Source organism: Elephantulus edwardii, unplaced genomic scaffold (genome assembly GCF_000299155.1).
Source record: "Elephantulus edwardii isolate Elephantulus edwardi_28Jun2011 unplaced genomic scaffold, EleEdw1.0 scaffold00047, whole genome shotgun sequence".
NCBI lineage: Eukaryota > Metazoa > Chordata > Mammalia > Macroscelidea > Macroscelididae > Elephantulus > Elephantulus edwardii.
This window is the reverse complement of record NW_006399797.1, coordinates 15322878-15337608: the sequence shown is the minus strand read 5'-3', so window position 1 is coordinate 15337608 and position 14731 is coordinate 15322878. Positions and strand designations below refer to the sequence as shown.

Sequence of the window (14731 nt, the reverse complement as noted above, 5' to 3'; positions counted from 1 at the left end):
TATCTGCATTTTTAAATTGTATTTTATTATTTTAATGAACATTTACAGAGATTTTGGATTTCCATTCATTCATTGTTGTACTTTTCTCCCTGCCCAGCCCTAACCCCCAGTTCACTCCTCTCTTTGAAAAATAAAATTCTTTCATTGGTATACAATCTCCCCGCCACCCCCCACCCCAAGTACACTCCACTATGCAACTTTAATTGACTCTTATGGAAATCCTAAATTCTTAAGAGCAGCATTTAAGAACACTCTGTTTTTAATTTACTTTTTTCCAATCAAAATATCCATTACAGACATATAGTTCTACTGTTATTGTTATGTATGCTTTGAAAATGTGTATTTTAAATCTGACACATGTATTTCCTACTTGCTTAGATGTGATTTTTTTCACAAGCAACACTAGATGAATCAGAAAACTGCAACCAAATGAATCAAGCTGCTTAGAAACACAGAGCTGGAAAGGGAGGAAAGGGGGAGGAAAATTAGTCAATGGATTAGCTACATCTCTAGATGGGTGAAGGAAAAGGCAATATAAAATAAGGGATGATCAGCACTATTATCAGAGAAAGAGAAGACAGAGCTGTGCACAAGATACAGTCAGCAAAGGTGAACACTACTACACATAGTCCTGCATTATTAGTAATAAAAACTTTAACCTACAAGAGGACAGACAGGCAGACAGGCAAGATTAACAGAGAGCCAGGTGAAAGGGACTACAATCACATTAGCATACACTGGAACTATAGCCAAGTACAGAACAAACAGGAGGCAAAATGACAGAAGCTTCTTAATCAAACACCTTGATGAAATGAGTCGTTGGTATAAGAACCATAGTCTCTGAAGGTTTCACAGTAAATTGCATACCACAGCCAATTAGTGTTAAATGACAAAGTTCTACATACTACTCTGGGGAGTAAAAACTGGACTTTTAAAAGCTTTTGAGAAATCATCTACAGTACAAATAATGGTGTCTCCACGTCCAGAATAAAGAAAAAGGAGGAAAGGCAAATCAGCATAGAAATAATGAATCCAAATTTATTTTGTCCAAACAATGGTTCATTAGAACCTCAACCTCCATTATCTCAGACCAGATGAACTAGATGTACCTGATTACTACAGTAAAAAGGATCACAAGAGGTGGTCTTGGATGGAATGGTTAAAAAAAAAGAGGAACAAAACTCAAAAACAAAGAAATGGGCAAGCTGATAGAGAACAATGGAAATCCTGAGACCACAGCCCTTTGTCACACTACAAACCTGGAACAAAACTCACCATTACAGCTCGACTTTCACCTAACCAACAGTCTTATAAGGTGAACAGTAACACCAGTGAGGTAGTCACTCCTTAGAAAAGTTTACTTCTAAGGTTAAAAGGGAAGTATTTGCTCAAGGACAAGGCTGAGTGGAAAGAAAGAAGATAGGATAATGGAAAGGAAACCACAGGCATGAAGCAGGAAAAGTGCAGTGACACTGGTTACTGTACTTAATGATATAAAACAAAATGCGAATAGACTATTGAATGAAAGCCATCTGCTCTGTAAAGTTTTGCTCAAATCTCAATTAAAAAAAGGCAGTGGTGGGGAGTGCGAGGAAGACTTGACACACCTCAACACCTGTCAGGTATCCCTACTCACTAGATGTGTTATAAGCTATAACTACCTGTTGTTGTTATGTGCTGTCGAGTCATTTGCGACTCATAGTGACCCTATGTACAACAGCCCTAAACCCTGCTCTATCCTGTGCCAATCGCACTGCCTCTGACACACCCCTCCCAATTACCCCAGTCACTGAATCAATCCACCTCATAGAGGGTCTTCCCCTCTTGCGTCTACCTAGTGACAAAATATTCTGATTTAAGTTTGATAACTGTCCTTCTATTACTTCATAATAATTTATAACTTGCAGCTTTTTGATGCCCACTTCCATATGAAAACTTCTGGTAGTTTTCAAGGTAAAGTACTGTATTTCTTATACTATTTATACATATCTTAATCATTTAACATGCGTATAAATACCATTTTTACTAAGCTTTTATCTTTCATGCATCACTGAAGAACTCTGTGCCCTTAAATTCCATTTTCCTCAGAAGCCTTATGAGTTTTTGGTACAACATGATTTTTAGGAATACCTACAGTATAACCTGTATTTGTTTGTATTCACTCTCTGATCCAGCTTGGAAGAACTACATTCCATTGAGTTTCTCAATGTAGGCACTGTTTTACCATCACCATACCTGGAGTTCCTTTCTCTTCGCACGCCCAACAATCCAAATTCTATTAGTTTTCAAAAGGCCAATTAAATTCTTCCCAGGAAGCCAGTTTTAGTATGATTTTTTTTCTCTCTGAACTCATTTGTATTTTCAGAGTTTAATTCTTATTAGTATCTGAATAATTCTTAATAGTTAAGCATATTCACCCCAAATTCATTTGAACTTCCTTGAAAACAGGAACTTAATGCTACTCTGTTGAACACTTCATAGTGTATTAATAGGCTTTTCATTAGAATAAAAATCAGGTTCAAAAATATCTTACATCTTCTGCCATTCTCCAACAACTTATTTTCCAAATACATCTATATGGATTCCCTTCAACAGGCTCTAATTCCATTCCTATAAAATAGGAAAATAAAAAAAAATTGGGAGTTTAAATTGAAATCTCCTTATCTCAAACATTTCTAAAATGAAAAGCTGTAATTCCTAAATAGTGGCATTTACAGTTGGATACCTTTATTTCCATTTGCGAAATAAAATCAAAACAACTACCTCCATTAATGTTAGGGTCATGGTACAGCTTCCAGCCTTCAAGTGATGCAGCTCGCCATGCCTGACCACAACGCTTACAGAGCCGCTGTGCCTTTTGAAATAAGAAACAGTGATGAGTCAAACAGGCAGTGTATTACTGAAAAGGGGCATGTATCTTCTAGAATTTTAAACTTAAACACATGTGACAGGATTTTTAGAAAATTTATGGCAAAAGTGTTAGAAAGGATCATCACATCGGTATCTGTTACTGAAATTCTACTCTGCCATGATACAGATATCTTGATTTCTACCTTCTGCCTGTCTTAATTTTAAACGAATACATTTCACTGACAGAGTGACCATAGGAATGGGCTCAAGTATGTCAGAGACAATAAGATTTTCTAATAATTAGAAGTTGGCATAAACAAGAGTGAGTTTATGTTTCTTCTTACTGAATTGTTCAGAGAGAAATACTGTGAAAGAGATTCCTGTACTGAAAAGGCATTTTCACAAAGAACCTTTCCAAGTTAAAGATTTTTTTGAAACCAGATAAGCAGGGTACACATAACTTACCTCATCTATCATTCCAGCACGAATCAGAGTGAAAATATATTTGAGCAATCTGGCTTCATCTTCTCTATCCAGATCATCAAGAGGCATTTTCTGTCTTATAGGAGCATCAGGATCCTATTTTAAAAAACACACAAAATAACTGGTCAAAAAAGCAGTAAGCAAAACAGCACCAACTACAAATTTACTACAGCTATATATAATTCTGTTTGTTTCCTAGCAGTACATGGTACCCTCAATACTCTTCTCCAGCACCACAGCTCAAAGGCATCAATTCTCCTTCTATCCTCCTTAGTCCTTGTCCAACTCTCTGATGCATAACAAGTGATAGTAAAGACCATGGCCTGTATCAGACGCACCTTAGTCTCCAAAGAGACACCATTGCTCTTCAGTACTTTGGAGAGGTCCCTAACAGCAGACTTTCCCATGGCAATACGTCTTCTAATTTCCTGGCTGCTGGTGCCGAGAGTGTTGACTGTGGAGCCAAGCAAACTAAAGCTGTGAACAATCTCAATCTCTTCACCATCCATCCTGATGCTGCCAATTGGTCCAGTGGTGATAATCTTTGTCTTTTTGACATTGAGCCTCAATCCATATTGGAGGCTGCAGTCCTTGACCCTCTGCACCAAGCACTTCAGGTCCTCCTCAGTTTCAGCAAGCTGGGTTGTATCTGCATATTGCAGACTGCTGATAGATCTTCCACCAATCTTGACCCCACATTTCTCCTCATAAAGCCCAGCCTCCCGGATAACCTGTTCTGCATACAGGTTAAAAAATTATGGAGACAGGACACATCCCTGGCGTACGCCCTTCCCAATTTTGAACCACACAGTGTTTCCTGCTAGGAAAACAAACAGGTTCATCCTGGAAAGGGTCAAACCGGGCTGCTCCTTGGAGGCAAGGATTCTAAAGCTCCGTCTAACATACTTTGGACATGTTGTGAGGAGAGACCGGTCCTTGGAGAAGGACATCATGCTTGGGAAGGTGGAGGGACAGCACAGAAGGGGAAGGCCCCCTAGGAGGTGGATTGATTCAGCGACTGGGGTAATCGGGATGGGTGTGCTGGAGATGGTGCGTTTGGCACAGGACAGAGCAGAGTTTAGGGATGTTGTACCTAGGGTCGCTATGAGTCACAAGCGACTCGATGGCACATAACAACAACAACAATATATAATTCTAGCATCATTTATCCTGGGTTTAGACACTGAAACATACTCAATTATACCTTAGTTAAGGAACAAAGGGAGTGAAAGTGTCACAAGTGCTCCACAGAACCACACGAGTCTGCTCTACAGGATCTATTTGGGCACATACATAGGTAATGAGAGGGGAAAACTTCATTAGCTGAACATAATAAAAAAACTCTTGAATACTTATTCAAGATGAGTTGAGCTTTCTTCTGTAAGCTACACAGCCAAATTAAATCGAAACAAAATTAAGAGTTAATTTTTTTGCAATTAGTGTGTCAGTTTTGTTTCACCTACACACATTATACTGCTCACACAGAAGTGCAAGGTTTGCAAGTCAGTACAGTGGGTGTCATTTGCATAAAAAAATGGTAGATGGAGGAAGAACAAAGAGGAGAAACAGAGGATCTCTCAATATATTCAATGACCAGAATGAGCTCAGTGGGTACATTCTGGAATAAGAAGAAAATCTTTTAAGGATATTCTATGGAATCAATGCTATATAAACTGCATCAATTTTCAGTAAAAAAAGAAACACCAAATTTTAAATAGAATTCTAATAAAAAGTTGCTTAGCACACCACTGCTCCAAAATTAAAAGTTATTTCTACCTTCACAAATAATTTAAAAAAATATGTGTTTTTTTAAGTATGTGAGATTAAATACTATTCCTAAAGATCTAGGCAAGTTTAATATCAAATAACAATCTATATGTATGATCTACATGATAAACATCCAAAGAAAAACTTAAGTGACTTAAGAAAAAAATGTATTCATTTAACGAGAGTTATAGTTCCTATAATTCATATTCTAGAATAGCCTTTCTAATCTCAGGTTATTTAATAAGGCTTCATTTTTTTAAGTGTTTTCTACCTAAAAGAGTTTTCATAGATTACTAAGCTAGAGTTGAAGAGCTCAAATTTTGCTCCAAGTCCAAAATTACTTTTTAATGCTGGAAAATCAGGTATAATTCTCACACTACTTTTTATCACTTGTAATATTTGAATATGTTGTTGTTGTTTTGTGCTGTCAAGTTGTTTTGTGCCGTTGAGTTGCCTGGGACTCATAGCAACCCTATGTACAACAGCCCTAAACCCTGCTCTATACTGTGCCAACCTCACTGTCTCCGACACACCTACTCCCACTATTCCAATCACTGAATTGATCCATCTCATCGAGGGTCTTCCTCTCCTGTGCTGTCCCTCCCACTCTCTCAAACATGATGTCCCTCGCCCAGGATTGGTCCCTCATTGTAACATGCCCTAAGTATGTCAGATGAAGCTTCAGAATCCTTGACTCCAAGGAGCAGCCTGGTCTCACCCTAGGACGAACCTGTTTGACCTAGCAGTCCATGGTATATTCAACACTCTTCTCCAGCATGACAACTCAAAAGGCATTAATTCTCCTATCATCCCTAGTTATTGTCCAGCTTTCCAATTCATAGCAGGTAATTGCAAAGACCACGGCCTGGATCAGGTGCACCACAGCTATTATAGCTATCTGAATATACAAATCTTAAAAAAAACACCCCAAAACATTCCATCCAATTCAAATGCAATATAATTGCTTCTGAGTTAACGTCTAACCAAGTCTCTGGATTTAATGAAGCAAAATTTTTAGCCTTAAAAAAAGCTATGTAGTTTTGAAGACAACTTTTATTTCAGCAACACTTACCAATTCAGTGACAAGCGGACGTGTAGTTCCAATGTAAGGAGTTAGCTTCCGTTGTTTTAAGGCATGCAGAGTATTTTCCCTTAAAAGTAAAAGCAAGTTACAAGTGTAGAAAAAAAGAAAATTTTATAGACATTTAGCAAAAATACAGCTGTGGTTGCTGGTTAAGAAGTTATACTGCTGATTCAAATCCACCAGCTGCTCCATGGGACAAAGACAAGCATCTCCTGTTGTGAAAGTTACAGCCTCTCAAATGCCCCTGAAGTCAGCTGTAAGCTGATTCTGATGTAAAGGTACATAATACAATAATTTAAAAACGTATAAAACCAAGTCATAGTAATATAGATCAGAAACTAAAAGAACCCTATAAAACTCAACATAAAAGGGAATTTTAAGTTTTTCTTTTTTTTAAAGTTATACTTTACTCACAACATTTTATTATTGCTTGAAACAGAAAGTGAAATTAACAGCTTCATGGCAACTATCTAAATTCTACTGTTAACTATTGATTATGGTGATGCAGTGGCGATCATGCTTATCTGCAAACTGAAATGATTGTCAGTTCAAACCCACCAACCACTCTGTGGGAGGGAGATGTAACTGTGTGGGGCCGTCCTCTAGGTCACTATGCAACATAATCTACTTGTCTGCAACAGGTCTGGTCTTTTTACATTATCATTGTAGCCTTAGTGGCAATTGATTAAGCAATGGGCTGTTAACGGAAATGTTAGTGGTTCTAATCTACCAGCTGCTCCACTGCATCCACAAAGATTTACAGCCTTGGAAACTCTAAAGGGCACTTACTTCTACTCTGTCAAACAGGATGACTGTACATCAGAATTGGCTTGACAGCCAGGGGAGTGTTTTTAAAATATATTAAATAATTTTTTTTTTTATGAATTGCCAAGAAATTTCAGTATAACTCACTGCTGTTGTTCTGTACTGTAGTCAGAACCGACCCATTGCTGGGCCTCTGGCGGGTTTTCAGAAGCAGTTAATAGCATGGGAGGAGATTGCCTGTCCTTAACCTTCTCTTGCAGACCAGCTGATGGCCTCGAACCATGTACCTTCAGGACTGCAGCGTGTCTTCTTGCCACTAGGCCATCCAACTCACAGCAACCTTACATCAGGTTCCCAAGGTTTAAGCCTTTAAGGAAAGACACTGGCCATCTTTGAAATGCTGATTTTTTGGTTAGTAGTTTGATATGGTATCCACTATGCTACCAGGACACCTTCAGTATGGTATTATGGTTTTGATATAAAATTTACATAAAATATGTACAAATATTAAATGGACAGTCACTGCCTGGTAAGAGCATATTCCTATTTAACTCAAGCTCCTGACAAGATAGAGAACATTACAATTACAGCAGAAAATTCCTTCCTATCTCTTCCCAGTCAACCTCTTTTAAATTCTTCATTCATGCAAGACAGTTTCAAAGATCATTTATGATGTTGTAACTAGAAATGAGAGAGCTCTGATCATGTAGCCCATCGGGAGCTTTATACTAAACCAAAGGCTGTTATCTCTCTGGTGATTCAAATCCACCAGGAGCTTTTGAGGGAGAAGGATGTGTGATCACCTCCCATGCAATTGACAACACTGGAAACCCAATGGACAATCAGTTACAAGTAGGTTCCAGCTCACTGCAGTGAGGTACAGAAAGAATCCATTCCTTTTTATTGTTGAGTAGCATTTCATTTTATACATATATTCCAGTCAGCTTTTCCATTTCCTTATTGCTGGACAGCTGGGTCATTTCCTAGTTTTTAATTATTATAAAGTCGACTATCACTATTCTTGCATAAGTCCTTTATGGAAATACACGGTTTCCTTTGTCTTGAGTATATACATTTAATAAAACTTCTGGGGAAAAGTTTATGTGTCTGACTAGCTTATAAGAAACTCTCAGACTTTTGCAAATGGTAAAAAAATTTTACATTTCTTCTACCAATTTATGAGTATACTAGTCATTAATCTTGCCAACTACTGGTATCAGGTTTTTTTTTTTAAAATTTTTAGCTACCTTGGCATGCACAGTGGTTTTAATTAGGATGTTATCAGATTGAGGAGAACCTGAAGCACTTGCTGCAGAAGGTCAAGGACTGCAGCCTTCAATATGGACTGAGGCTCAATATCAAGAAAACAAAGATTCTCACCACTGGGTCAGTTGGCAGCAGCATGACAGATGGTGAAGTGATTGAGATTGCTAACAGCTTTGGTTTGCTTGGCTCCACAATTAACACTCTTGGCACCAGCAGCCAGGAAATTAACATGTTGCTGTATACTTTTAAATTGACGACTGTGCTTAGAAACACTTTTTGCCGTCATTTGTGGCAACGTGTTAAAAGACGTATTGAAATGAGAAAGTCTGCTGTTAGGGAGCTCTCCAAAGTACTGAAGAGCAATGATATCACTTTGGAGACTAAGGTGTGCCTGATACGGGCCATGGTCTTTACAATCACTTGCTATGTGTCAGAGAGCTGGACAATGACTAGGAATAATAAAAGGAGGATGCCTTTGAGCTATGGTGCTGGAGAAGAGTATTGAATATACCATAGACTGCTAAGAGAATGAACAGTTTCGTTTTACAGAGGGTTAAACCAGGCTACTCCCTGGAGGCAAGGATTCTGAAGCTTTGTCTCACATACTTTGGATATATTGCAAGAAGGGACCAGCCCTTGGAGAGGGACAGATAGGAGAGGAAGACTCTCAATGAGAGGAACTTGATGGCACATAACAACCAACAACATCATCAGATGATTAATGATCTGATCACTTTTTCATTAGCCATTTATTTATCTGCTTTTGGAAAGTGTCTACTTAAATCCTTTGCCCTTTTCATTGGGATTATCTTTTATTATTTCTTTCTGTTCCTTTATGAATCCTGGATAAAAGTTATTTATCATACATGTTTTGTGATTTTTATCAGTCCATGGTTTGGCTCTGTTCATTTTAATGGTGTCTTCTAATGAGTAAATTTTGACAGAATCATATAATTTATTAGTGGTGATAATGGCTTTCTATCATCAATTTGTTTGTTCAGAACAGCTATTCACCCTTTCTACAAAGACGGAGTCAAAGTGAAGACGGAAGTTCCTCCCTCTCACAAAAACTGAAGCCAAAGCAAAGGTGTTAAAAGCCAAGACGGCAATCCTGAAGGGCATCCACAGCCACATAAAAAAGAAGATCCACATGTCCCGCATCTTCCGGCAGCCTAAGACAATGAGACTCCAAAGGCAGCCCATATATTCCCAAAAAAGCGGCCCCAGGAGAAACAAGCTTGACCACTATGCCATCAAGTTTCCCCTGACCACTGAGTCAGACATGAAGGAAACAGAAGATAACAACACCCTTGTGTTCACTGTGGATGTCAAGGCTAATAGCACCAAATCAAACAAGCTATAAAGAAGCTCTATGACACTGATATAGCTAAAATAAACACTTTGATTAAGCCTGACATTCGACTATGATGCTTTGGATGTTGCCAACAGAAATGGGATCATCTAAACAGAGTCCAGTTTGTTTATTCTAAATACAAATTTTTGTCACTAGTAAAACACCAAAACCAACACAACCCACAAAAAAGACCACCCCCCCCGAAAAAAGGTAAAAGAACAACTATTCAAGACTTAATTTTTATTTTATTATTTTTGTGTGAGTGTACCATCAAATCAGATCTAACTGGTACAGGAGGAGACTGTCCCTCCTTCCCCGGCAGAGCAACTGGTGGATTCAAACCGCGCACCTCTGGGATTATAGTTGCAGCTCCTTGCCACTGGGCCACCAGAGCTCCCCTAAAATTTAATTTTTAATAAACAGAGTAGCATTAAAGAGAAAAGGTGCTCTTTACAATGTTATTGAAATAAAAGGTCATCTGTACTTTAAAAAAAAATTGTGGAAGAAATTATCCCTAGGGTGCTTCTTAGCATCAAGGTCCCATAATTGCTTAGACATATTTAAGGGGGGGAAAAGGTTTAAAATCACAAGTAGCTGAAGAAATGACAAATGTGTTTTCCTGATGATCAAACTATGATTATATTAAGAATTACCCCCCAAATTCTTATTGTGACTTGCCTAAAAAAAGGCCCTTTATGGATTTTTCCAATCTTTTTCCTATCATGCTTTTCAGGTTCACACTGGCTTACTTGCACGCATAGCACCTTCTCTGGGTCTTTGCCATTTTGAGTTCCTGCCCAGAACACTTCCCCCATATTTGTACATGGTCTCTCTCTTTATTTCTCAAGAGTCTTCAACTGTCACTTCCTCAGAAAGGCCTCCTCTGACCACATGTTTTAATTTAAAACCGTGTACCACCTATTATCACCTTCTATCACTCAAATGATTCTTACCATCCCCTCAAAATTTTTACTACCCAAAAGGAAATATAATTATTCTAAGAATTATTCCAATATAATCAGTCTAATTCTTTAACTGATTCCAAGAATCAATCTTTAGTGACTTACCAATACACTGATTTAGCATAAAACTCGATATTATCGGAAAAATCTCCAATCTCATCTTTGGCAATGCTTTCTAACCAATCAACCACCAGCTAGGAAAGAAAAAAAAAATTTCTAATTTTAGAAATAGCAAATAACAATTTAAAAAGGATTCTCTTTTTTTATAACTTGTTGTTTGCCACCAAGTCAGAACCAACCCACAGCTGACTTTCTAGTGGGTTTTCAGAGGCAGTAAATCACATGGGAAGAGACTGCCCATCCTTCTCCAGTGAAGCATCTAGTGGATTCACATTATAGGCCTTTGGGATTGAAGTGCAGCTTTTTATCACTAGGCCACCAGAGCTGCCTTATTAAGTAATAATTTAAAAATATTATTTTAATCTTTTTAAATAAATAAATACTATGGTAAGAGAATCAACTTTTGTGGGAAGCACACAGTTTTTACTTTATTTAATTTTGAAAAAGGTCTAATTTAAAAGGAAAAAACTGTTTTAAAATTAAAAATAAAAAACCCAACTCAGTTCTATATATGTATCATTCACCTTTGTATCCACATTTTGCAAAAAGGAATTAATTCACTTCATACCTGACTTTGTCGGACAAGTGAATCTCTCTGAAACAATGCTTCCACAACTGTCTTTTCACTGGCATTAAGAGGCTATTTAAGAAAAAATAAATTTTTTCAAAGGAAGGAAGAAAAATTACTCCAAGAGTATCATGTCAATAAGAAGGGGTAAGAAAATCTGAAATTATCATATTTAATCACCCACATATAAATATTTTACTACATGGCAGACATCTATATTCATCTCTGAAAATTATCAATTTCAAAATACCAGATCAATCTGCAGCAATTCCGACTCGGTATTATAAATCTTGGCATAAGCTTTCAGCTTTCACTTCCCTAAAGATGTTGTTTTAAGGGAAAAATGAAACATAACAGCAATGGGATGTTACATTATTAAATAGATAAAATGAAAATTTAAAAACTTTAAACAGTATTTTCATTCTCCACAGAGAAGTGAAGCCATAAAACCTAGTAACAATATAAAGCTCTTAAAATAAAATTTATTTAAAAGACAATACATTTTGATCAAATGTATGAGTTGAATCAATCAGTTAATCTTATGAACATGAACATCTTGATAAATGCCAAAATGTCATCTGATAAAAATTATATTTATATGCTAGAAATGGAAGGTTCCTTGTTATGTGATTTATCTACCTGAAACCTAGAGCAAATAATATCCTTAACTATAAAATGCATTCCCTTTAAAGTTCAGAAGATGAATAAAAAATAATTCTTGATTTTATTCTACTTTACTTTGAAAGTTGTAGCTAAATAGAATAAAACCAGAAAAGAGCTAAGTAGTATAAAAGTATGGAAAAAGGGTCAAGGTCATGACTTGGAAAATTGAGGACTGCCAATTTAGAAAATCCGGGCTAATCAATGGACAACTAATAACACCAATAGGTGAGATCACTAAGGTGATTAAAAGATACATACACACACACACACACACACACACACACACACACACACACACACACACACACCCTATGTGTTCATCTATATAGACGTGTGTGTGAGTGTGTGTATAAGATAAAGTCTTCTGAGATGTGTTTACTAAGGAATATTCAAACAAGTATACAAAGATATATTACTTATATATATTCATTTGTGAGCAGCCAAGGAGGATTGAGAGCTTTGCAGAGCCGGAGGCACCATACTGGCATTCCCTGAGGTGCGAGCACATCAGACTTCCAACCACAGATCGTTTATCTACAAGGCTCAGGATTCCTTCTAGAGAAAATCCATCAACATGAACAGTTTTAATCTACCGAGGCTCCTGGACCTTGCCAACCAGAACCTGCTGCAAAATGAGGTCTGGCCCGTTGATGATCTGGAGGGGCTGCCCAATGAACTCTTCCCATCCTTTTTCATGGCTTCCCATTCCTTTTTCAAGGGGAGACATAGTCAGACACTAAAGGCAGTGATTCAGGCTTGGTCTTTCTCTTGCTTTCCCTTGGGAGCTCTGAAGGCTAAACATTCTTTGCAGAATATCTCAGAAAGTATTATGGGTCCATTTGATGTCTTTGATGCCTTCATAAATGGCTCCAGGAGATCAAAAGTAAAAGTGCTGGATTTTAGGGCGAATACTCATACAGCAGGAAGCAGGAGTGGCATCCACTTCCTAAACAACATGCCTCTGGAAACTCTATGAACTTTGGTAAATGACGATAGTTTTCTAAAGGCTTCAGGCCTTTTTTTCATAGGGGCGCTGAGTGTTCGACTGACAGCAATCAACAACAACAATTCATCACTGCAGTGCTTAATTAATTTTAAGACTTAATGGACTAAACAAAACACAATCAAGAATTGTGATAAAACAAAACACAATCAAGAAACAAAACTGGTTTCATCCTAAAAAATGAAAAATGAAACAGCCATTAAAAGAGGACTTAGAAAATATAAATACAATAAGAGGAAAAAAACCCCCAATTTATGCAAGGGACCTAATATACCGTGTTAATATCCTATCAAGCATTTAAAAATCCACAAACAGCAAAAGACAAACAGGATGACTGGAACCTCCTAAAAATTAAATCTCCTAAAAACTTAACCTTACACATGCATCAAAATATTTTATCATGATATTAAAAAAATACTAGGAGAAAGATTTTGGCAGCAATATTCTGGACCAGAGATTAATCTCTAAAATATGCTTAAAACTTTAACCACAACAAAATCCAATTAAAAAATGGACATAAGACAAATAGCCAATTCATTGAAAGCCTTTATGTGGTCAATTAAAAACATGAAGAAATGCTTGTGACTATCAGCCATCAAAAACAACAAGATACCATCTAACCTCAGTTTAACAGCAAATTTCAAACAGAAAACAATAAACACTAGTGAGAATGTGGAGAGTTTGGAACACTGTTGGTGGGACTGTAAAATGATACAACCAATGTACAAAATATTTCGTGCTTCCTTACAAATTTGAAACTAAAATACCATATGATCCTGAAATCCTATTACTAGGTGTATACCCTAGAGAATTAAGAGTCATGACATCAACTGATTTATATACATTCATGTTCATCACAACATTATTCACAACAGGAAAAGGATGAAAACAACGTAAGTGTTCCTCAAGAGATGAAGGGAGAGAGAAAATATAGTACACATACATAAGGGACTACTACACAATATTAGAGAATAATGATTACTATGTCAAACAACTTAAAACATAGATGAATTTATAGATGTTAATGCTGAGTAAATTAGTAATTTCCAAAAGGACAACTATCATATAAGATCACTACTATAAAAAAAGTCAAGAAAAGATTTACAAGCAGAAAGAAACATTCTTTGAAAATACAAGGGAGGTTGGAGGTTAGACACAGGGTAATCTCACCTGTCAGAGGTAGACGATTATTACTTTGGAAGGTAGACAGAGGGTACCCTCACCAATACCTTGGAAGAGAGATAGAGGGTACCCTCACCAATCAGAGGGAAGACAATTATTACCTTGAGGGGTGAAGAGAGCAGCAATATACAGATAAGTATTATTACATACCCTATCTTGAAATAATGGTGGTAATTATCATCATCATCTACAAATGGATATACTAACACTCAAGCTGACCCAGGACAGGAAGGTGAATGAGACTACATTTATATGATTAAGAGGGTATTAGACAGTCATGAATATTGTAGAGCATATATGGAGTACAAAGTTATGAAAATTTCTTAGTCATAAACAAGCACCTTGAGGGAATGGGTCAATAGGCTTGTGGGGTGGGGTTCAGAACTAGAGTAGAGTCTTGGGAGACATCAAAGTCAATGGCATAAAATAGTCCACAAAGATAATGGTCTACATTCTACTTTGATTAGAGGTGTGACTAAGGTCTTGGAAATAGTTGCCATCTAAGGTGCAACTATTGTTTTCACCCCACCAGAGTAAAGAAAATCACATACACAAGGAAAAAATTAGTACAAAGAATAATGTTATTGTTGTTGTTATGTGCCGTCGAGCCGCCTGCGACTCATAGCGACCCTATGTACAACAGCCCTAAACTCCGCTCTGTCCT

General features: G+C 37.1%; 1 protein-coding gene across 1 annotated transcript in view; it reads right to left on the bottom strand.

Moving 5' to 3' along the window:
• Window positions 1-14731, bottom strand: part of NUP107 (nucleoporin 107kDa) — a 65612-nt gene that overhangs the window by 26929 nt on the left and 23952 nt on the right. The window contains exons 9-14 of the mRNA XM_006886104.1: window positions 11220-11291; window positions 10637-10725; window positions 6173-6251; window positions 3316-3429; window positions 2764-2854; window positions 2534-2610 (exon numbers count right to left, since the gene is read on the bottom strand). Of these exons, the coding sequence (XP_006886166.1) occupies window positions 2534-2610; window positions 2764-2854; window positions 3316-3429; window positions 6173-6251; window positions 10637-10725; window positions 11220-11291 (522 nt within the window). The remainder of the gene's footprint in view (window positions 1-2533; window positions 2611-2763; window positions 2855-3315; window positions 3430-6172; window positions 6252-10636; window positions 10726-11219; window positions 11292-14731) is intronic.